The following is a 25,287-nucleotide window of genomic DNA, read 5'->3' as shown; positions in this document are numbered from 1 at the left end:
AAGGATGATGGAGACTGTGTTGATTGTCACAGAGTACCAAAGGCAATTCACACATAAAATATATCAGCAAAGGGGGATATATAATGAGACAAGGAAATGAGTAGCTCTGTAGCAATGACCAAAGGTCTTGAGATAATGTAGATCGAGTGCTGGAAAAGATTTCTGGTTCATCTAGTTCAGCCCTCTTTATTTTATGGTTAAAGACCCTAAGACCCATAGAGATTAAGTGACTTTATCAAGTTGACACAGATAGTATGTGGCAAAACCAGGATTCAGACACAGATCTTATACCACCAAATCCAGTACCCTTTCTACTGTACCATGAGGTATAACAATTTCCAACTTGCTGAATTTTAATTTTTTATTTTCCTACTGTAGTAATTTTATGTTTATTATATATTTATATTTTGATTTAATTACATTTTAATTTAATATATAATTAATTTTTAATATTTTTAATTAAATATTTTAATAAATTAGTGGGTTATATTGTTTAATGTTTCTGATGATTAATACTTGAAAATACAGTCTATGAACATTTTTTTCATATTAAGATGACTAGGTCCAGGGTTCAAATTTGACCTTAGACACTTCCTTGCTGTGTGACCCTGGGCACGACTCTTAATCCCAGTTGCCTAACCCTTGCCACTCTTCTGTCTTAGACTTGATTCTAAGACAGAAGGTAAGGGTTTTGTTTGTTTTGGGAGGGTAAGAGAGGGAGAAAAGAGAGAGGACAGGAGGGAGAGAATGGATGTTTTGTTTGTCTTCTTTCTAAAATTGACTACTTTACTGAATTTCCTATTATATCGACATCAGTGGTTTTTGCTAAGCATCTAGATGGGTAGCCTTGGTTTCATCTGAAAATGATTCTTCTTTCCTACATGATAGCCACATTGTCCTGACTTTTCATTTTTTTGTATCTCCCAAATTAATTTCCATTTTCACTTTCCAACGTTTTAGCACCTTACTCTTTTTTAAGCCCTTACTTTCTATCTCAATAACAATTCTAAGATAGAAGGATACGGGTTAGGCAAATGGGGTTAAGTGGTTTGCCTAGGATCACATAGCTAGGAAGTGTCTGAGGCCAGATATGAACCTAGGACCTCCTGACTCCAGGCCTGGTATTCTTATCTACTCTACCACCTAGCTGCCCTAACACTTTACCACATGAATTACTTCAAGATCTCCTATACTTGTGTTGGTGAATCCATGGCCTAGTGTACCTCCCATGTGCTCTAGAAGAGACTGCTCCATTCCTCCTCTCCACAGCTCTTGAGGACATTTTTCACATTCCCTGCCCCTCTGCCAAGCACCCCAATGTGAACACTTCCTCCCTCCCCTGCCTGGGTTGATGTGCAGGGAGCTCACAGGTGGCTTGAGAGTTCAGTTTGGGCATGTCATCTTATTTTAATGCTACTAGTATCACCTTGACAAATCTCCCTAAAACACAGATTTGATATGGAATTTATTTCTCTTATTGCTTATGGTTAGAAAAAGAAGAAAAGCAAATTATTGATCCCTCCCTTCCCAAAATATTGTGTTTCCCTTGAAGCTAAAACATATATTACAGGAAAGATCCATGTCTCAAATTCATCCACCTTCCATTGACTCCTGCCTCTCTTGTACACTAGCCCCCTTTCTCAGTTCCTTTTAGCATTGAAAAGGTAAATATCAGTAATTAGTTCAGGGAAAGTTAGATTGGTGTCCTCAGTTACCTAGTTTTATGAAGTCTACCTTTTATAAACTAAAATAATAGTGACATCTTATTTTGTCCTTAAGACAACTTAAAGTATCTTTAAAAAGCCTAAACGATCTGCTTTTATTTTTTTAAAGAAACTTTAAAATTCAAGTATTAGCCAATATATTTTTAAAATTAAAAGTATGTCTATAGGATAAAATCCAAATGACTAAGCTCAGCATTCAAGGCTGCTCAATCTGCCCATTCTCTATTTCCAACCTTATTTCCCACTACTTTCCATCCTGAACCCTTTGCTTCCTCTAGGCCAGTGATGGCGAACCTTTTAGAGACTAAGTGCCTAAACTCTAACCCTCATGCTGCATGACAGGGCAGGGAATAAGCACTCCCATTGGGCTGCTGGACAGAGAGGTGGGTGAAGTGAGAAATGTTGTCAGGCAAACGTGGAAAGGGAGAGGGGAGAGCCTCTCTGGCATGCATGTCATAGTTTCGCCAACATGGCTCTAGGCTAATCTTTCAGTCCCTTAAACTTAGTCTGCTCATTTATATTTGTAGGCTCTTGTTCATTGTATGCTTCTTGCCTTCTTTTATTCTCTCCTCTTTATATGGCAAAATTCTACTCATCCTAATGAATCCACACCAACCCAGCATGATTCTTCCTTCTGCACTTGAAATAGCATATGTGTATACTACTTATTTGGCATCTTTTGTGAATGCCTTATATCAGGGTTATTACAGAAAGAATTGGTAAAATTAGTTTTATCACATGCCCAAAGATAATAAAAAATATAATTTCATATTATAGTGTTTGCAGCAAGCATTTTTGAAATTTTTTTTTAAATAACTACATCTTATGCACCACTATGTTTTGCAGAAGATAAAGAGAAAATCTCTGATGAATTAAAAAAAAAAAGAATCAGAGTATCGAGTATTGGACATGGTTAGCAAATTGAGAATATTCTAATTTGAGGCTCCAAATTGAATCTATATATTTTAATGCTTGGCAACTTAAGTACAATGGTAAGCATGAGAGAAAGAGCAAAATGATGTTGTAAAATATGGTTCAGATATTAAAAAGGAGATAAAGGGGATTAAAGGAACAAAAATGAGAAGGTGTGTATAGTTAAGGCAACTCCTTATTGAGAAATGAAAAATAGATAAAAAAAAAACAGACCCCCAACATTGACTATATTTCTTATGGAAGTTTGCTATCAGTTGCCAAAATGAGGAAACCAGAAGAGGCTAGAAACCACCTTAGTAAGCAAGTACTTTAATTGCCAACTGGAAAGAGGTAGCACTTAAAAGCTTCACCAGATTAGAATATACATTTGTTTGTAAAATTCAACAGGAAAGGATGATGGAAGATCACGAATACAGTATTGCCTCATAAGATAGTGAGAAACAGTAGACAAAAAAGTTCATAGGAAATATGGTCAGAGAACCAACTAATACAAATTATCTGGAGGTATTTGAGGGTAAGTTGGAAAGAGGGCTAGAAACAGATTTTTAAAAAAACATGACAATGCTATATGACTTTTTACCAAGAAATATCACAATCTCCTAATAATTAAAGTTGAGTATTTCCCAGAGAGCAGTGGAGAAGTACATAGTGAGAATAAATAGGCTACCGCATATCAATGAAGAATTTTGTAGAAGCCATCATGGTTATCATGCCTCCCCATATTGAATGGTTGATCCTCCCTGCTGCTGTGAAAGATTTATGGGAAGAAGTAGACAAGAGCCTCACAGGTTTAGGATACAAGTTTCAATCTATATGTTGATGAAATATCAGATCCGTGCAAGTGGCCAGGAACTTTAATAAATAGCCTAATCAAAATTCCACTTGTTCAAATTCATCAGTCAAGAACTAATCAATATGGATACTTATCCTATCGTGCAAATCACAGTGCATCCGCACTTTCTTATTCTTCATGCTTCTTGTCCATGTCTTGTGGAAAATTATTTTTACCTCTATCCTATTTCTATTTGGTATTTATTCAATCCAATGTGATCAATACATTTTGCCCTAGCTAGGTTAAAAAGGTTCTTCTATCAGAATTTTTACACTATAAGAAGCAGGTTTAAGACTATATATACTATATGCCATGAGTACACTTACCTAACCACAAAAATATCCTAGCTAGAGGACCTCCACCCAAGTGGTTTGATGAGTATACGCTGAAATAAAGAAAGGGATCATCTCTAGACCTCTTCCTTCTGACATTTCTCCTAGACCAGTTTGAGGAGATAAGTATTTCATTATCTATCTTATGACAAGTCAGCAATGGCTGTACATCCTGCCCATCTTGTCAGCAGAGATGACCCTTATCTTGCCCCTTTTGTGATCATTCTTGGAAAGTCCCCGAGTTATTTTAGGAGCCCCTCGACCCTTTGTCATGTCTCTTTAATTGCCCAACAGTGGGTGGGATTCTGCCCTGCTCAATGACTGCACAACTTCTTCCCATTGCTATGAAATTTTGTATCTTAAGATATACCATCTAGATTATCTAGGACCTAAAGATGATAAAATCTGTACTAGAGAGCAAGGGAGCATTTCAGATTGTGAGGAAGATCTGAGGTCCTATTCATCAAAGCGGGTTATTGGTTAGAGTTCTGCCTCAGTGGTTTTTTAATTGCAAAATGGACAGAGACAATCTCTTCATACTTTCTAGAGCTGTGTTGGCAAAGGCATGGCACGCATGCCTTGGCATACTGGAGGGGCTGTTCTGTTCCCCCTCTCCACAGCACCTGAAGACATTTTTCACATGCGCTGCCCAGCAGTCCAATGTGAGCACTTCCTCCCCCATTGTCTGGGGTAATGTGGGCAGAGTGGGGGTTTCACAGGCAGCTCAAAGGTACAGTTTGGGTATGTAATCTCTAAAAGGTTTACCAACGCTATCTTAGCAGTTCCATGTTTTAGACAGTTTTTTTAGGGAATTAGTGCAACAACATATTGTATTGCTTTCATATTTTATTGATTGCCCTCTCTTGTAGGGGGGAAAAAAGAGCAGGGCAAAACAAATGATTAGTCTGGAAACAAGCTTTGTTTCCATACTGCTAGTCTACCACATCTTTGCCAGGGAGAGAGAGGCATACTTTACCAGCAGACTTTTGAAATCATATGCCTCTTTCTTTTTAAATTAAGGAATTTAATGTTTATTGAGCTGAATCGAAGTCGACAGAATGCTTAAAATTCTCTTTTAGAAGTTTATAAATTTTATTTTATATAATCACAACTATATTAACATCAGTATCTTTAACTGTTTACACATTGAAAGGAAATATTGCTATACTTCTGACCTTAATTCTTTTTAGCTGAAATCATTCATCATGGAGTTCTTTGAAAGCTTGTAATTTATGTTATTCTTCTATGTTGTGTGTTTTTTTCAAATACAAAAGAATATTATTAAAGCTTTTGGGGACCAACAACATCAAGAGCATGATTTGTGTGGGTGTTTTTTTGTTTGGCAAGACAAATTGAATATAACCAAAAATATTAAAAGTTTAAATTATCAGCATTGAAACAGGTTTTCAGGATTAGTGCAAAAGGAAAAAAAAAAGGAAGCTGTTTGCAAACAGTAGCTCTTAAATGTGGACTTAAATTAGTCTCTTCCCCATCCCTACCCCTCCAACACACCAAATCTTTTAAAAAAACAATTCTTAATGCTCTCTTTTCAAAAAGTGTATTTCTCTATACAAGAGGTAATAAGCATCAGTAAACACTGAAATGAAACTGTAGCCTGTTCTACTCTGTCTTTTCAAGGGTCTTTCACTAGAATTGGTTAGAGATTCATAAAGAAAGTAATGGCTTCTATCCAAATCCTCTAAGTAAAGCTTAATAGTTCGGTGCCTCCCATTTCATTTGGTTTCTATCAAGATATCTCCATAACCCCTCAAGTTTGTAAAACTCAAGCTGACATTTGGACAGAGCTCACTATTATAAAGAGTGTGCTAAGAAACTGAGAAGCAGCCTTGTTTGCAACATGTGCTTTGGTGTAGTATCCTGTGCTCAGGGAGGAGTAATATCTCTGGTATGGAGGGCTTGTCGTGCCCTCCTAGGGCAGCTCTCCAGCCTCTGACACCCACCTGACACCCAGCTCTCACTTGTGGCTCCCAGTAGCTGCTAGCATGTGGCAGCGGCCACACCCCGGGCAATGGCTTCGACAGGCCAGCTAAACCTTGTGAGGGTAGCCATCGGGTCATCAACCCCTGGTGAACCAGGGCTTTGCTCACCCAGCATGTGAAGCCTGCTTCGGCGGAACAGGCGGAAGAAACCAACAAGAAGGTTCAACGGCTGAGATGGCGACGCAGCAAAGCACTGTGGAGTGCTCAGGGCGTGTTGGAGCACAAAGAACAACACGGCCATCCAATGCAGCTGAGGAAGTCTCCAGGTGTAACGACTTTTCGTGCCACTGGACCCAGGCTTCCAATGCCAAGAGAGTGGGACTGTCTCTGTGCACCGACTTTTCCACTTAAATCTCCTTCACGCACAAGTGTCTTTGTGCACAAAAACACAAAGACAATAGTCATCCTCGGTTACTGAGAGACTACTACTACTACTACTCAGCAGAATGGTGGTACTGTGCTATTGGCCTTTACTCAGACTGGCAGCTCATTTCATTGGTTTTGAGACTATAATGGTTGGTCTTGGCATTTTCAAGTTTAGATTTTATGTCTAGTGGCTTTTCAAAGAAGTTTACTAGCAACTGTTCTGTCAAAATTGATGCTAAAATATGTTCAAGGGAGAGAGCAATATAGCATTACTTAAAGAATACTGATATTAAAAAGTTGGGCTTTTGGGGGCAGCTGGGTAGCTCAGTGGATTGAGAGCCAGGCCTAGAGATGGGAGGTCCTGGGTTCAAATTTGGCCTCAGGCACTTCCCAGCTGTGTGACCCTGGGCAAGTCACTTTACCCCCATTGCCTAGCCATTACCACTCTTCTGCCTTGGAACCAATACATAGTATTGATTCCAAGATGGAAGGAAAGGGTTTAAAAAAAAAAAGGTGGGCTTTTGTTTCATAGAGCTTCTTAGTATCATTGTCCAATTTTCCAAATACAACTCAAACGACTTCATCCTATAGTCTAGGGCCCAGGCCATTGCCCAATGACTCTATTTTTCTTGAGCGGATGGATGCTGCAATAAAATCTGAGCAGTATTTATTCTTCCACTTGATTTTTTTAAAACCCTCTGTGGATTTTTACTTCTCATAGAGGCAGCTAGAATGGTGTTGAATTTAAAGCCTAGAAGACATGAGTTTGAATTTTGCCTCAAACTGGTGCTGTGATTCTAGGTAAATCATTTAACCTCTCAACCTTAGTTTGTTTTTTTAATTTCTCTATTTTCTAAAATTTTATTTATTTATTTAAGAGTATTTTTCCATGGTTACATAATTCATGTTCTTTCCCTCCCCTCCTCACTCCCCCTCCTATAGCCAACACTCAATTCCACTGGGTTTTACATGTATCATTGATCGTGACCTATTTCCATATTATTAATATTTATAATAGAATGGTCATTTTAGAGTCTGTATCCCCAATCATATCCCCATCAAGTCATGTAATCAAGCATTTGTTTTTCTTCTGCATTTCTACTCCCAAAGATCTTCCTCTGGATGTGGATAGCATTCTTTCTCATAAGCCCCTCAGAATTGTCCTGGATCATTGCACTGCTGCTAGCAGAGAAGTCTATTATGTTCAATTGTGCCACAGTATATCAGTCTCTGTGTACAACATTCTCCTTGTTTTGCTCCTTTCACTCTGCATCAATTTCTGGAGGTTGTTCAAGTCCCCATGGAATTCCTCCACTTTATTATTCTTTTTAGCACCATCACCAACAGATACCACAATTTGTTTAGCCATTCCCCAATCGAAGAGCATTCCCTCATTTTCTAATTTTTTGCCACCACAAAGAAGTAGCTATAAATATTTTTGTACAAGTTTTTTTCCTTAATATCTCTTTGGGGTATAAACACAGCAGTGGTATGGTTGGATCAAAGGGCAGGCCTTTGGGCATAATTCCAAATTGCCTTCCAGAACAGTTGGGTCAATTCACAACTCCACGAGCAATGCATTAGTGTCCCAATTTTGCTACATCCCCTCCAACATTTATTACTTTACTTTGCTGTCATATTAGCCAACCTGCTAGGTGTGACATAGTACTTTAGAGTTGTTTTGATTTGCATTTCTCTGTAAGAGACTTAGAACACTTTTTCATGTATTTATTGATAGTTTTGAATTCTTTATCTGAAAATTGCCTATTCATGATCCTTGCCCCATTTATCAACTGGAGAATGGCTTGATTTTTTTGTACAATTGATTTAGCTCTTTATAAATTAGAGAAATTACACCTTTGTTAGAGGTTTTTGTTATAAAGATTTTCCCCCCAATTTGTTGCTTCCCTTCTAATTTTGTTTGCATTGGTTTTGTTTGTACAAACCCTTTTTAATTTAATGTAATTAAAATTATTCATTTTACATTTTGTAATATTTTCTACCTCTTGCTTTATCTTAAATTCTTTCCTTTCCCATAGATCTGACAGGTATACTATTCTATCAACCTTAGTTTCTTGATCTGTAAAGTTGGAATAATAATAATATTATCTTAATATATAGGATTCTTGCAAGGTCAAATGAAATATGTGCAAAAATCTTTGTAAACTTTAAAGCACTCTAAATATTAATTTTTATTTTTATGCTTTTGATTGGCTATAGTATTTGTGATTCTGTTACAGGATGTTCTAGGTAAACTACAAAAAGAAGAGTTTCCTGTAGTCTTAGAATCTTCCAGGTTTCCCTTACAGATAATATTTTAAAATAAGTATTTTGATAGTATCAGCAAACAGTAGCACTTCAAAATGCCAAGGACCGAAAAAGGTTAAATATGAAACTAAATATAATGTACCGGGTTTTTTTTTTCTGCATTAAATTTGGTATGTAATACCAAAACTGCCTTTCTTGTCTGTGACCTATTCTGAGTATTCTTCTGATCTCTTCTGTGTATATTTTGTGTTTGCATGATGTTTTCCTTTTTTTGCCTTTCTCTCACTCTCCCATCCCCATAAAAGTGTACTCTCTTGTAACAAATATTTGGGACTTGATAAATGAGAAATACAGTCATTCAGAAGTGATTAGCTAAACATTAATCAGGGTGCTTCTTTACCACTTTGAAAATTTTGTACTCTTGGGAGACAACTTCTGACCTAGTAAATTCATGAATAATCAGGATGCTCAGATATTTAGTTGTCTCCCATTTAAAGAACCTGTGTAGAGTAAAATATTCCTATTTGTCAATTGATTGGTAAAGTTTTTGCAGGATGAAGAGTTCAAGAACGATTTCATTTCAAACTGGTTGAAAAGGAGAACAATAATGAGCTTGCCAATCAGCCTCTACCCTAGTCATAGAAGACAGTTTTGTGAACTCTGAGTTGAAGGGACTCCAAGATAATCTCATTGCTTAAACACGCCAATCAACAAGTATTTCTTAAGTGGGCACTGACAAGAACTGGGGATACAACAACAAGAATAAGACAGTCTTTACTTAAAGGAGCTTACTTAGAGGCAGCCTGGTAGTGCAATGGCTGTAGCATTGGGCCTGAAGTCAAGAAGACCTGATTTCAAAGTCAGCCTCAGATACTTGTGCTAGCTGTATGTTCACACAATTGTTGTGAGGATATTTGTAAAGTGTTTATTATAAGCATATTGCCTGGCATATATCAGGACCTTTAAAAAATGTTTATTTTCTTATTCCCCATTGGCATGCCCTGGTACCTAAAATTTTTACCTCTTCGTTATTCCTTTATTATGACATCTCTAGAAGGCATTTTAAAATGTATTTTATGTTACCTGGGTAAGGTAAAGGAGAGAGATAGTATATATCCCATTTATATTTAACACAATTGACATATTGTCTATAATTAGCTTGTCAGTTCATTTATATTTCATTTACAACCAAAATGTAAAGCCCTCAGAAAATAAGATTTAGAACTGGAAATTGTAATGGGAAAGCCAGGTGGAAGACCAGAGTTCTAGTCCCTGCCTCTAGCACTTGTGACCCTGAGCAAATTACTTAAGCTCTTGGTAGCCTCAGTGCTCTAAGAATCCAGGTGCAAAGCAGCTGATAATAATGTACAGTGCTAGAAGGCTTTACCTCTATCAGTGAAATCTGTTCAGAAAATAAAAGCAAGAAATGGCAAGGATTTTTAAAAGCCTCATTTATCCTGATTACAATTTTTAGTGATATGACTTAATATGACAGTGGTAATTCTATGACTTTGATTATCTCTGAGTTTTTCTAAGCAAATTGTCCTATTTTCTCCTGTATTTTTTCTTCCAGATTTAATTATGCCTCATAGCTCTTAAGAGTTTGAAATAGATGTCTTCAGAGTACAGAACGATCTAGAAGAAAATGGAAGACATACAGATCATTGCACCCAACATGATGAAAACTGAAGAAGAAACCATCCCTGGCATTAGCCGTCAGATTTCTGTTAGTGAATTTTCTTGCCACTGCTGTTATGACATCCTGGTGAATCCCACCACCTTGAACTGCGGACACAGTTTCTGTCGCCATTGCCTGGCTCTATGGTGGGTGTCCTCAAAGAAAACAGAGTGTCCGGAATGCCGAGAGAAATGGGAAGGTTTTCCTAAAGTAAATATTCTGCTCAGGTAATAATTGATATTCCAGAGCATAGATAAGCAGCTTCTGTAATGATAATCTTAATAGGAAATACAGTTGCCCCATATGTTTTTAAAAAGGCAAATTCAGAGGAGCTCTAATTCCTGTTTTTCTTTTTCTTTTTTTGTTCTGTTGTAAGATCATTTGGAGCTTTAAAACATAAGTAAAATATGACAAAATTTGATTCCTTTCCACCCAAGTGATTTTTAGGGTGTTTTTTTTTTAATATGTATAAAGAAAAATTCTGTTTAGCAGACAATTACTTGAAACATTGCCTGGTTCATGCCAAATAACCTAGATTTTCTCATTTGGGGCAAACAGTATAGCCATAGAATTATTTTAAATAATTGTCATTTGTTGGATCGTTTACGCAGTCTTTGATTAAGCTCTGATCTAGTCATCCCACAATAAATAGAAAGTCATATACTATATGGTATGTATTGTAAAATGGTATGTGGTCAGAGAGCAATTACTTTCAGTTTCTATGGTTTCATAATATTTTGCATGAAATCTTAAGGAAAGCAAGACTGAAAACCTAGACTTTGCTCACTTGGTTCTTGAATTCACTACAAGTCATATTAATAAAGTAGATAAAGTAATCCAATAAACAGTTATGCATAAGTGAGTGGAAATGTTGTTGGGTTATGTTTAAAAGACTTTGTTTTTCACCTTAGGGGTTTGGTCATTTTGATGTTATTGTTAATTTTCACTGAACTGCTATTGGGTCCTTTAGCTCGAGAAAGTTAAACCCGCTGAGCCTACATCATGAGCTATATCCTAGTATTTTTCCTACTTTCTGATTTTCACTTAGAGTTCAGCCTTTTCTTTATATCCTTATGATATATTTAGTTAAATGATTTTCTTGATTCTGTTTCCCCTGTAGAGATGCCATTGAAAAGTTATTTCCTGATGCCATCAAATTGAGATCAGAAGACATTCAGCAGAACAATGATATAGTCCATAGTCTTGCAGCCTTTCACAAATATGGGAATGATCAAATTTCCATCACCCCAAATGCAGGGCGAGCAAATCCTCAAAGGGGAGGAGGATTTTTTTCTGGAGTACTGACAGCTTTAACTGGTGTGGCAGTAAGTTTACCTTTTATTTAATTCCTTCTCTATTTCATCTGATTGTTTAAGCCTGTTTCTCTTAAAATATGTCCAGGTCATAGTATGACTTCATGAAGAGGTAGCTATTTGTAGTGGATATAGGTGGAAAGATCTGGGTGTGAGACCTATATGATCCTGAGCAAGTCACCTAACTTCTCAGTTCCCAAGTGGCTCACTAAGACTTAATGAGCCAGGCAGGTCCTGAACTGCATTTGCAATGGGGTTTTCTCACCAGGAGTTTCCTGTACCAATGAAATCACAGAACTCATTCAAAAACCAAAAACAAAATGAATAGAAAAAAAGACTTAAAAGGTTTATACAATAATTCACTAGTGAGCATTTAAAATTGCTTTTAAAAAATCCTTACCTTCTGTCTGATCAGTACTAAGACAGAAGGGTATCAAAGGCTAGGCAGTTGGGGTTAAATAACTTGCCCTGGGTCAACAGCTAGAAAACGACTAAGGCCGCATTTGAACCCAGTGCTTCCTAATTCCAGGCCTGGTTTTTTATCCACTGTGCTACATTGCTGCCCCTAAAATGGCTCAATTCATATAAATTTCCCCAGTCATGTTACCCTGCTATACTAAAGTTAATTGTATTTTCCTTTTATGCTGCATAAAATGAAAGCCTTTAAATATTCCATAGTCTGTTTAATTTGCAGGACACCAGAATATAATTATTATTTTGGTTTGTAGTTTTCATTAGGACCTATGATCTCATTGGTGTAAGGAATAGCCAGAGAGGAAACTCCTTCTACTAATGCAGATTGGCAGCTGTTTTGCAATTTATAGCCTTGGAAAGATTATAGTGGGTAGGGGGCATAAGAGGTTGTGACTTCCCCAGGATCACATGATTTTGTTTAAAATCCTTATACCCAGGTCTTTCTGACTCCATCCACTACAATGCTGCAGCCTCTTCTTGAAGCCATATGATGGTCTAGTCATGTGGGATTAATGCTACTATTGGAGTATGTGTAAGGAATGATTTTCCTCTGTTAGTTTTTTAGCCTCCTTTTTCATTTGGCCCATTGCTTTCATTCATTCTTGCATTGCTTTCATTTCTCTTCCCCATTTTTCCTCTGCCTTTCTTAATTGACTTTTGAAATCCTTTTTGGGCTCTTCCAGAATCTGAGTCCAAATCATATTTTTCTTTTGGACTTGTGTTTGCTTTGTTTTACTGTCCCCTTTTGTGTCTGTGCCTTATTCTTTGCCTCCATAAAAATTCTCTATATTTAGGTGGGGGTATTTTAACTGTCTGTTCAATTTCCCCAGCCTTTTTAAAGGTAGACTCTGTTCTCTGGGAGGTGAGAACACCCTCTTAAATTTCAGTCCTTTCTTCATGCTACCCGTAGCCTTATTTCTGGGTTTTTGCAAGTTCCAAGAAGGTATGATGGTCTGTGGACTGGGAGCTCTGAGAGCCACCTCCCACTGCTAATTCAATCATCCCCTGAGACTACTGATAGCTCAGATTCTAGCTTTAGGCCCAGGTATAGTTTTTTGGTCTCATTATGGGCTTGACCAATCACTTAGCAGACTTGCCCTGCCCTGGGGCTCTTGCCTTGAGCTTTTGACAAGAGGATCAGGGGGCCCAAACTACCTCAAATTGGATCTATGTCCTCACCGTAAATTGGGGCTAGGACTCCTGGCCTCACTCTAGACCCACACAGATAAGGCTGCAAAGCACAGACTGCCCTGGGCTGGAATTCTGGACCTCACTGCAGATTTGCTTGGAACTTTAAGGGGTGCGTATTGGTTTAGTTAAACCACTATTGGCCTAGGCAGTGTCTCAGGGCCTGGATGTTGACTTGGGCTCAGGTTCAAAAACCTGGAACAGTGGATGGGGGCTGGAGAGTGGGGAACTTGACTTACTCCTTACTGTAGCCTTCTGTCGGCTGTGCCCACCTTTTCAGTTGGTCTCTTCTTGAAAGTTGCTTCACTCTGTCTCCTTGTTGGTTCTTTCACTCCTGCATTCGTTTTGTGGTGTTATTTTAAGATTGGTTGGAGAGGATTCTCTTGGTGGTTTCAAGCTTCCCTGTTTCTACACCATTGACTCCAGAACCAATACCCTTGGGTTCAAATCTGGCCTCAGACACTTCCTAACTATGTTACCCTGGGCAAGTCACAACTGCAGTTGCCCAGCTCTTACTGGTCCTTGGCTCTGGAACCAATACTTAATACCATTTCTAAGACAGGAGGTGAGAGTTTAAAAACACACAAACATACAAACTTATATTTACCAGGTATTGTGCTAGGCACATCCCTTAGGAAATCTGTGTCCGTCCACTCCCCCCACAATACCCCCCAACTTAGATTTTTAGCAATTGCAGTTAAATATCAGAATTACCTATAGCTCAAACTTGCTGACATTCTCTCATTCCCAGGTGGTTCTACTTGTATATCACTGGAGCAGTAGAGAGTCAGAGCATGACCTACTTGTTCACAAATCTGTTGCTAAATGGACAGCTGAAGAAGTCATCTTCTGGCTAGAGCAACTGGGCCCTTGGGCCTCTCTTTATAGAGAAAGATTTTTATCTGAAAGAGTTAATGGAAGGTAAGTAATAAATTGACATTTTAAAAGATAGTCCACTCTTGTAATAGATCAGTGCTTTCATATGGAAAAATAGGTAATAACACTTAATAATAAAAATAAGTAATAATCAAATTAACCTATTAAAATTTTTCAGTCTGTTACTTAAATCATCCTTATATCTCATGGCATGAAAATGACTGCATTCCACAGAGGCTTTGCCAGGAGAGTGTAAGCTCTGGCAAGTCTAATCAAGCTGGAAAGTCTTTGAGTATGAGTTTGGCATGACTTACATGTCTGTTTCCAAAGACCAACTTAGTTGAGGCCAGGAAGTCTACCTAAACTTTTTTTGAGCCACACAACCTCATCAAGACTTCACAGGGGTGTGGAGGAATTGTCTGAATCAGAAGACAAAACATACACACACCCCCAAAATCATGACTTCTTCAAATATTTGAAGAATAAGTAAAGCCTAAATGTCATTTTGTAAGCAATCAGAACATTATTGAAAAGCTGCTCTAAAAGTGTAGACAGACATCAACTCCTAAAATTTCACTTATTCCTTAGATATTTCCTAGCTTTGTGACCCTGGGCAAGTCATTTAACTCCAGTTGCCCAGCTCTTGCCACTCTTCTGTCTTAGAATTGATACTGAGACAAAAGGTAAGGGCTTAAAAATATTTTTTTTCATTTACCTTCTTTCCCATTATGTTTTAGAAATCTTCTTAAATTTTTTTTTGCTATTTCACAGTTGAAATTCCTGTAAGTATATCTATGCCCACAGTTGGGGAATATAAGATGGTCATTCTGAACCTATACTATTATTGTTACTTTGTATTTTACCTCTGACCTATCATAAAATATTTCTAAAATAAGACTAGACTTTAATACCACAAGGAGGTTCTCCCCTCCAAAAAAAACCAATAGAGCTAGAGAAGGTCCAGAGAAAGTCACACATAGCAAAGAGTAAGACTGAAAAGGTTTTTGATATTTATCAACTAAAATAATTAAGACTATAAACCACAGCTGAGATGGAATATGATATAAATCTTTATAAAAATCAACAGGCTTGGAATAGAGTTAAGCATGGAATTGTTTACCAAAACCTACAGCTAGAAAGTACCTCTTGGAAGGTGAAAGTGGATAGGACATATAGGAGGAAGAGTTACTTTAAGACAACAGGTAGTAAACTGAGTAAAAACTGAGGAAGTGTGTTAGGAAACAACTCTAGCCTTTGGATGTTGGCATTCCATGAACTCTGCTTTTCTATAAGCCTACTTTGGTGCTAATGTCCAAAGACTAAAGAGTTTAGGTGTGGATTGATTGAGGCCAACCCAGTGTAGTGATTCTTATATGTTTACATATGTACCTTTTTATTTTTAATGATCTGAAATCAGTTTCTAGTTATTATGCACTTGTGTACTGTTTAAGAGCTCAGGACTCAGGTTAATGTTTGCTGTTTTTAGTTAGTGGAGTTGAGTAAGCCTATTAAATATGAACAAATCATTTAACAGACAGATGGAGCATGAGCTCCACCAAAGAAAGAGCCCCATCAAGGCACTCTGCAGTCCTGCTTTGTTGCATGCTGGGAGGACTTGTACCCTGTTGTTGGATAGCATTTGTTTAGATACTTTATTTCTCAAGAAACTATATTACTGGCATTTGGGAGTTTAGTCATTATTTTTATTTGTTTTGTTTTTTCAATAACTGTATTGGCCTCTTGTTGAGAATGGTATGTCTCAAAATGCTGAGCAATTATTATGCTAGCCTGTTTAGGACAGTATATATGTTGAGTTGCAGGTGTATTAAATGTTTTAGCTCTATTACAAGTGTGGGATGATTTCCAAGAAGGAATTTTGAACATGGAAGGGGTGCTTTCAACGCTTGATCTCAAAGAACAGATTTTTTTTCTTTTTTGCTCCCCTGCCCTAGATTGCTTTTAACATTGACAGATGAAGACTTTTCAAAGGCTCCATATAACATAGAGAATAGTAGCCACAGAAAAGCCATCATAATGGAACTGGAGCGTGTCAAAACTTTAGGAGTAAAGCCCCCACAGAATCTTTGGGAATACAAGGTAAACTTCTATAGCAGCTGATTCCCTTCTTTGTGCATAGGCTAAAAAATACATTTGTGAATTTTAAGATAAAGCACTGAATTAGAATCCAGGTCTTCTGTGGTCATTCCCAACTCTAGTATTGGCAGATGCCATTTCTTGATCTTTGGGTTCCTTTTGTATAAAATTAGATACATTGAAACAAATTATTCTTTTAAGTTCAAAATTCTATAAATGCTGTAGGTTGTATATACTGTGAGAGCCCCATATACCTGAGAGTGCTAGATATATTCCAGCCAACTCATTAGCTTCTAATATTTATTAGCCAAGATCTTTCTGAATCCTGAACCCTTTATTCCTAGACAGCAACTAGATCCTTAAGATGCTGATATTAACTTTAATAGTAAACTTGAGAATATCATAGTTGGTAAGATAATCTTGTTACAAAAGAAAATCCTGCATTCCATAGCCACATTGATTTCTTTTTTGTACTAGTGATTTCTTTTCCATCATAATGAGAGGCAGTACAGCACAGGAGATAGTGAGCCAGTCTCCAACTTAGGAAGTCCTGGATTCGAACCCTGCCTCTTACTAGGCTCATAACTTCATTTCAGTGGCCTAAGCAAGTCTTTTTATTTTTAGACTTCAAGTTGCAGAGAAGGTGCCAGCCTACTTTGGTAGAAGAAATTCCTCACCTGGGAGTTCCTTTGCCAATAATATCATATTGTAGTTCCAATACCTGTCTCTCCCCCTATAGAAAATGGAAATAATTACATTAAAAAATGTAACCGTAACAAGATCACTGAATTGTGAACCTAGAAAGACATAAAAATTTATCTAGTGTAGATTCATGGAACCTCTTAATTGATATCTATGTAGAAGTGAAAGCAAAACGTTTTCATGATTTGCCTACATTCGAAGAGTTATTGGCAGAGGTACAACTTCCATTGGCATCCTTTTGCTCTTTCCTGTGGTTTTTCCATTATATCCTATAATGGGGTTCTCTAAGTTTTCCATCATTGGCAATAATCAACAAAGTACTTCTTTCCTCAAACAAGTACTTTTATGTTCCATGTTTCTGTGCTAGGTGCTGGTAGTCATTTATATTTCAGTAGGACTTTCTTCTTTCTTTATCTTAGTAACCAAGAACTTTATCATTTCAGGCCAGGAGTCCCATTGATAACAGGTTTAGAGGTTGACTGGAGTCCTCTTTCCTGAAGGCTCTTAATGGAACCAGCCTTAGCACTGTCAGAGTCTATAATTGGACCTTGTAATACTGTAGAATTTTTGCTCCTAAGACTTAGAAGAAACATTTATATAGGGCCATTGCTTCTCTAAATTGGCATCTGAAGATTATTTTAGAAATTGGGACTTTATGTAATGTAAGGTACATGTCGTATGTTAACAACAAATACTAGACTTTCTCGCTGCATTATTTCATTTATTTAAAATAAATTTAAAAATCGCCAAAAATGAGACTGCAAATTGTATTTTACAAAATTATTTAAAGTTAATTTAAAAGGACAATTTCCCTCTGTTGTTAATAATACATTGTTCAACTTCTAATGCATTTCAGGCTGTCAACCCAGGCAAGTCATTATTCTTGTTGTATGCCCTGAAGAGCTCTCCAAGACTCAGTATGTTGTATCTGTACTTGTTTGATTATGCAGAAACCTTCTTACCTTTCATCCATACAATATGCCCTGTGCAAGAAAAAGAAGATCTCATCACAAAATTTCTTGTAAGTTTTTTGTTTTAGAATATCTTGATTTGAACCATACATATATGAGATTGAACCAAATGGTTTGAGAAGAAACTGATATGGAACAACAACAAATTGCCTTGACTTAATAATCATACCTCACTTTAAGATGTTCAAAGCCCTTTCATCATAACAACCCTGAAAGATGAGTATTAAACATTTTCTAAAACCTATGATTTCATGAGGAAAACTTTGGAGCAGCAAAGTGGCACAGCACATAGAAGGCTGGACCTGGACTCTAAAACACTGAAGTTAAAATTCAGCCTCAGAGGGTTGACAAGGTAGCACAGTAGATAGATAGCACCAGGCGTGGAATTAGGAGGACCTGGTTCCAATTCTGGCCTCATATACTTCCTACCTGTGTGATCCTGGCAATGTAAGGGCCAGAATGTAAGGGGTTAAAAAAAAAAAGAATGGACTAAATTTATCAGAGTGTGGTCGCCAGGACTTAATTCCAAATGATTTTTTAGCAATTTATTTATAAAATATAGAAAGAGTGAAAGTAGAGAAATGAGAAAGAGGGCAGAGTAAGAAATCTAGCTTAATGAGCTAGACTATTTGCTCAAACCCTGGCTTTACTCCAGCAGGGCTCCAGAAGCTCCAGCCGGAGGGCCTAGGGGTCAGTTAAACAAGGGTTTTAGCCATGAGGCCTCCTCCAAGATGAGGAGCCCCTCTGTAAGCTGGTAACTCTCAGAACAAACTAAGGAAGGGAGTCAGCCTTTTTTACTCACCCATGTGTTAGTCCCAATAGAAAGCAGTCCTCAGCCAGAGCACTTCCAAGGTCCAGCTGAAGGCGAAAGACCCAACTCGAACTCAGAACTCCGAAGAACGAAGAATTGCCTTCACAGGAAGTTGTAACTCCTTTGAAAGATGCTTCTTTACATCACTTCCTGTGCCTTCCTCTACTTTTATGTGGACCTGTTATTGTCTATAGTTTTGCTTAGGACTGCCCAGGGGGTAGTCAGTGGTTTCTGATTTGTTACCCACTTTACATACATGGGTCACAGACCTCCCCCACTTAAGGATAAGTGGGGTTTATACGATTCTGGTGATTAAATCTAAAAATGGGCAGGGGAGAATTAATCCTATCTTCACAGCAAGTCATTTAACCCCCATTTGCCTAGCCCATGTCCTTCTGTCTTAAAGTTGTTACAGAGGCAGAAAGGATTTATTTATAAGTAATTTCTTGATGGCTGAATCTACAGTTCCTCATGTATAAAATTATTGGCATTGAAACAAATGATATCTTCAAATTCTGTGAATGTAGTATAATTGTAATATACTGTTTATTTTTTTTAAAAAACCATTCCAAGACACATATTAGTCCTGTGACCTTGGGCAAGTCATTTAATCTCAAGTTTCCTCGACTCTAAAATAGGTATTATAATAGCACATACCTGCTAGGATCATGAGGATCAAATGAGATAACATTTGTAAAGTGCCTTGCACATACTAGGCAGTTAAAAATGCTTGTTTCCTTCCTTCATGATGTGGAAACCCCTTTCTCTGTGTTGTTCCCAAACAACAACTCTGTGTTGTTTCCCAGGGGAAATCCCAGTATTGATCAGCAATTCATCTATAACTGCTTGTCTCAGAGATTGGTCTGGAAGCACTGAGAAGATAAATAGTGACTTGCCAACAGACGCACAGTGTGACACAGTCGTCTGTGTCAGAGATAGAAGTTGAATCCACGTCCTCCTTACTTCAGAGTTAGTGGACTGTCCACTGTGCTGAGATACTTCTCATGACCAGTATTATTCTACATTTTACAGATTTGGATCTAGGACATGTCTGAGCCTGAGTATAGCTTGGCTAAGGAATAATGAATTTTTTTGGCCACAATATAACTTTCAAAAGTACAGAGGAGATGGGATAGTTACTAGTAGAGGGAATAGTCAAACCAAAAAATGAGATCCTTGAATCATCATATCCTTTTTTGTGCAAAAAGATTACTCCAGAAAGTAAAGAAGTTAGCAAATGTGACCTACAGATCCCAACAAAATATGTTTAGTCATCAATTTTAGCTTTTGCTGCTACCAAGCCGCCATCTTGACCCGGTTATCTGATTTTAATGATAGTGTGAAATAGTGTCCCTGACTCTGAAAACTAAAATGGTGGCATTGCCTGTATCGTATAACAAGTTATATACTGTAAAAATTAATCTCTGAAAGCAGTGCCCAATATGGTGCTTTGCTTATAGTAGATAAGACACTTAGAAAGTTGTCATGGGAATAAATAAATGCAACACTAAATTGACCTGCTAAGTCAAGACATGTTTTCCAACCCAGTAGTTTGCCTCTGATTGATGTTTGATGAAAAGGGACATTTCGTGGGTTGGCTTGGTTGTTATCTAAGATGATAATTTTAGAATGTTAAGGATATATCTCTAATATCCTTGACTTTACTGAATGAGTCTCTGGGTCCATTTTAAAATAAATGTTATCTAAATTTTTGTTGATTCTATTTTTGTTTAATAAAATTATACTCTCCTTAGACAGGTACTACGTAAGGCTTCAATAAAGACTAAACAGTACCACAAAATCTGACAGTGACTTGATTTTAAATCTCTTTGAGGTAGAGATTGATTGTTTTTAATGAAGAGTATAAACAAATTGTTTGCTATCTCCTCCTTCCCTATTTGTTTGCCTTTTTTACTCCCTTAAAAGAACTAATGTATTGGTCAGGAATTAATTTCCCCCTTAGAAATCCTTTTGCCTTTTCCTCCACTAGATTATACTTGTTAAAAGATCCTATATTTTAAAGTCAATGGAGTTCCTTTGCTCTGTTAGCAGACTACCAGCTGGGATGCTCCTCCCAAGGAAAGATACTTCTTTCTCTTCCCTTGTTTTGAGATTCCCTCTAATTACTCTCCTCTTCACTTGCCTGTCACCTGCATTCATGTTAATCTAGTTAAGTGACTGTCCTTCTAGCAATACCTTTATGTTGTTTGAGCTGGTACTCCAAATATCTTTGAAAGATGACCGATGATCGATTTAATCTCCTTTGGCAAATTTGAACCTGGAGCCTCCCATTTCCAGATCTGGCCTTCTATTCATTGAGCTATTGACCTGCCTCACATATTGTCATTTAAATTCTTAGTAAAGTGCTCCTTAAATTATATTTTGGCCCACTTGGTGTCTTCCTTACACTTGATTTAAAAAATAGTCCCTAGATCTTTTAGAAATTATTTACTTTGACTAGCTGATTTTCCTTTTTATTTTTGCTGATGCCTATACTTTCTTTTGTTAATTCTTTAAAAAATAGGGACAAACTATCATAGTTTTTTAATATTTTTTTCAATGTTTTCCTTTCCCTTCCTCCTCTTCTGTCAGATGCCTGAGCTATATATATGATAGGGAAAAACGATAGCGACTTGATTATTTTAATGTATTCAACATCATTTCATAGATCTACTGAAAAGCTTCAAAAATTATATAACTCATGAGTGCATCTATAATCACAATTCAATCTGAGTGATTCACTTTAAGTTTAACTATTAATGGAGGAGTCAGCCAACAGGTTCTTCAGTTTTGATTATTTCAAAAAAGGAATAAAAAGTAAACTGGGGGCACTGCTGGGTGGCTCAGTGGATAGAGAGCCAGGCCTAGGGACAGGAGGTCCTGGGTTTAAATATAGCTTTAGACACTTCCTGTGTGACCCTGGGCAAGTCACTTAACCCCCATTGCCTAGTCCTTACCACTCTTCTGCTTTGGAACCAATATAAAGTATTGATTCTAAGACTGAAGGCAAGGATTTAAAAAAAAAAGTAAACCAGTCAGTACAATGAGATATTTCTTATACAAACCACTCTTTTTTTCCCCCCCTTTTTTCCCAAAGGACTTTAAAGAGCCCACTTGGAAGCAGTGGAGAGAATTCCTTGTTAAATACTCTTTCCTTCCGTATCAATTGATTGCTGAATTTGCCTGGGACTGGCTAGATGTGCACTATTGGACGTCACGATTTCTTATTGTTAATGCCATGTTGCTCTCTGTTCTGGAGTTATTTTCCTTTTGGAGGATTTGGTCAAGGAATGAATTGAAGTAAGTAGAAAAAGATGGAATAGCAGAGTTTGGGAAAGAAAATATTTTTCAAGATAAATAGTTGTCTTTTGAAGATTCTTTTATTTGGGGCTATCATTAAAAACATGTAAAATATTTCTCCAGGCATTATTTATATATAGGTATTATCATATAACTTCTAGGAGAAGAGATTGGTTTAAGAACAGGGTTAAAGGGGGCAAGTAGGTGGTTTAGGAGATTGAAATCCAGGTCCAGAGACAGGAGGTCCTGGTTTTAAATTTGGATTCCCAGCTGTGTGACCCTGGGAAAGTCACTTAACCCCCATTGCCCAGCCCTTACCCCTCTTCTGCCTTGGGACCAATACAAAATATTGATTCTAAGACTGAAGGTGAGGGTTTAAAAAAAAGGGGGGGGAAGAAAGAGGTTAAAGTAAAATTTCTTTCTTGGCATATTGCACCATGATAGAATAAAAAGGGGATCGGACATCAGGCAATCCAGGTTTTCTGCCTATTGTGTGACCTGGGATTAAGAAAGGGGAGAGGGTCAGCTAGTTTACTTGTTTACAAACTCTAGACCTGGAGATGGGAGGTCCTGGGTTCAGATCTGGCCTTAGAGACTTTGTAGCTCTGTGACCCTCAGCAAGTCATTTAACTCTTAGCCACTAGCCTGTCTTCTGCATTGGAACAGATACTTCATATTGATTCTTCTAAGACAGAAGGGATGGTTTTTTAAGAAGGATGAGGGAGAACGAGCATTTTTAAAGTACCTAGTGGGCACTGTGTGTTTTACAGATATCTCATTTGATAATTATCTCACTTTTCTTATTGGTCCTTAATCTCCCTGAGCAGCATTTTCTCCTCTGATCGTGAGATCACAGATTTAGAACTAGAAAGGATCTTGGAGGCCATTGATCCCAGTTTCCTCATTTTACAAGTGAGGAAACTGAGGCTGAGAGAGACTATGTTGATTTGCCCAAGTTTACAGTATTGGGGTAGGATTTGCACTTGGGTCTTCCCAGCTCTAGCAGTCTGTGACCCTGTATATAAAATGATTCCTGGAGGAAGATTGAGCAGACCTGGGATAAGATGTTTCTCTTTTCAGAATGCTAATCTCTGCCCTCTCACCTTTACTTCCCGCTCCTCCGGGAGCCCCAGTGGCATAGCCCGCCCTCCCGCTGTGAGGCGTGCTCAGGCGGCCTGCAGATGGGGGGGCAGAGCTGTGTGCGGCCCTCGCTTCTGTAAGTGAGGGTGCCCCGCGGTAGCTCAGTCAGGGTCTTTGCAGTGGTTGAAGAGAGGCGCCCGGCGGAAGGCACGGAGACGCCGCCGCTCCCCGCTAACGCGATCCTCTTCTTTTTCAGGACCGTACCTCACATCATGTGGAGCCATTTTTGGAAAGTATCGACGCAGGGACTCTTTGTGGCCATCTTTTGGCCTATTATTCCTCAGTTTATTTGCAACTGTTTATTTTACTGGGCCCTGTACTTTAACCCGATTATCAACATCGATCTCGTGGTCAAAGAAGTCCGCCGACTCGAGACCCAAGTGTTGTGAATGAAGCCGGCCTTCAGCGGCCCGAGCTTTGACCTTGGAGAGCGGCGGGGGCTGCGGCGGGAGCGGGGAGGGAGGCTCCGCTTTTCTATAAAGAGTGATAAAAGGAGCTGCTTTTTTTAAAAGCTACACAGAGTTTTTCTTGGCATGGGAAACAGGACCCATCAGTCCCCCACCGGTATCGGTTTATTCAGATTGTACAGCAGTGATACCTGCCACTTACTATAACTACCTCGCAAAGGTGTTGTGAGGTTCCACGAGATGATGGCTTTGAAGGACTGCTAGGAGCTCCTCAGAGAAGACGGTACATGCATTAAAGTATCATGGAACTGGGCTGTGTGTGTTTGCTTCTCGATCGGCCTCCCGGGCGGGCGTCTCCTGGGGCCGCTGCGAGGCGGGGCCCTGCCGCAGGGAGCTGCCCGCCACAAGGGGTGGGGCCTGAGGCCAGCCTCTTGGGAGGCATCCAGGTGAAACCTCGCCGCTCGCCGACTATCCCCTCCTGGCCACTTTTAATCAATGTTTTGTGTCCTTTTATTTTAAAAGGGAGATTGAACAACTTTGAGCAATTAATGAAGACTAATGTAGCCACTCTGCTCTCTCCAGGCTTCCTAAAAATCATTTTCTCTGAAAGAATTGCATCTGTGACAAATTTCAGGATTGTACTTTTGTTTAAGAAACGTTCGGTCATCGACCTCATGCTGTGTCTTTTTGTCATGGTGGTGTGGATGCCGGTACCCAAAGCTGTGATTACTGAAGTCGGCAGGGTCCGCCCCGGCCCAGGAGAGCGGGCTGTTCAGACATGGCCGATTTCTATCCAGAGGGAGGTGCGTGGCGGCTTCATGAAGCCTTCTTTGACCCTTTGTATCTTGTCTTAGAAATGAGCATTTCCTATTTGCATCTGAAGGTTTCAAAAAATGACTTCAAACAAAAATAAAGGGTTTTTTACAAAGAATTTAGAGAAGTCTTTATGAATCTAGAAGGGAATGTTTGGAGGCTGTGTGCCTGCATGTCGCCCTGATCCAGCATACTAAACACACATTTCTAAGCCCAGTTTCTAGGCGTGGGAGGGGTTCCGCAGAGGATACTAACTTTGCCTCTGGGCTTTATTGTCGTTTAGGTCAAAAGAGAGTTCTTGGCCCAGTTTTGACACTCACGCTATGTAGGTTGACCTTGTGCAGGACACAGAAGCATTCCAGGTCTTCATTTCTTGATATACAGAGTGAAGGGATGGGCTAGATGTGCACATCCCCTTCTGCCTCTTATTTTATGATTCTCTGGGGATCAAATAAAAGACAAGACATTTATTCATTTTTGAGTCCTTGACTCCTGCCTTAGAATCAATACTGAGTATCAGTTCCAAGGCAGAAGAGTGCTTAAGGGCAAGGTCATTGGGATTTAGTGACTTGCCTCGAGTCACACAGCTAGGAGTGTCTAGAGCCAGATTTGAACCCAGGACTTCCCATCTAGGCCTGGCCACTCAGCTGCCCCTGAAAAGGCATGTTTTTTATGATAGCAGCTAGCTAGCTAAGAGTTAATGTACTATATTGACCATTAAAGTTTACAAAGCCTTTTCTCATTTGATCCTCACAACACTGGGAGGTGGTACTATTTATCATTCCCATTTGTCATTGAAACAAGATGTTTCGGAGATCAGAATTGAACTTGGGCCTTCCCAACTCTAGGCACAATGTACAAGTCCACAGTACCATGCAGCCTGAACTATGTGCAAAACATTGTGCTGAGGCTGGAGACAGAAACAGAAAAATTAAGTGTCAGCCCTCAAGAAACAAACATTCTAAGAGGCACAGTCAACATAGGATACTCTAGCTGCAACTGAGATGATCCTTAGGGTGCAAGAGAGACGATAAGGCGCCCTCTTTAATACGATTTCCCTCGATA

At 38.5% G+C, this 25,287-nt stretch overlaps 1 protein-coding gene across 2 annotated transcripts in view; it reads left to right on the top strand.

Annotated features, from left to right (window-relative positions):
* BFAR (bifunctional apoptosis regulator) overlaps nucleotides 1-24,340 on the top strand; it is a 40,375-nt gene extending 16,035 nt beyond the window's left edge. Inside the window, exons 2-8 of one of the 2 annotated variants that reach the window (XM_007498624.3) lie at nucleotides 10,029-10,360; nucleotides 11,254-11,458; nucleotides 13,860-14,029; nucleotides 15,937-16,081; nucleotides 17,637-17,801; nucleotides 21,660-21,862; nucleotides 23,932-24,340. In XM_007498624.3, coding sequence (XP_007498686.1) covers nucleotides 10,101-10,360; nucleotides 11,254-11,458; nucleotides 13,860-14,029; nucleotides 15,937-16,081; nucleotides 17,637-17,801; nucleotides 21,660-21,862; nucleotides 23,932-23,950 — 1,167 coding nt within the window. In that variant the 5' untranslated portion in view covers nucleotides 10,029-10,100 and the 3' untranslated portion in view covers nucleotides 23,951-24,340. Of the gene's footprint in view, nucleotides 1-10,028; nucleotides 10,361-11,253; nucleotides 11,459-13,859; nucleotides 14,030-15,936; nucleotides 16,082-17,636; nucleotides 17,802-21,659; nucleotides 21,863-23,198 lie in introns of both variants that reach the window. The other variant, XM_001375800.5, reaches the window with a different exon arrangement.
* Nucleotides 24,341-25,287: the final 947 nt, after the last annotated feature.

This window comes from Monodelphis domestica, chromosome 7 (assembly GCF_027887165.1).
Source record: "Monodelphis domestica isolate mMonDom1 chromosome 7, mMonDom1.pri, whole genome shotgun sequence".
Lineage (NCBI taxonomy): Eukaryota > Metazoa > Chordata > Mammalia > Didelphimorphia > Didelphidae > Monodelphis > Monodelphis domestica.
This window is presented reverse-complemented; position numbering and strand designations above follow the sequence as displayed.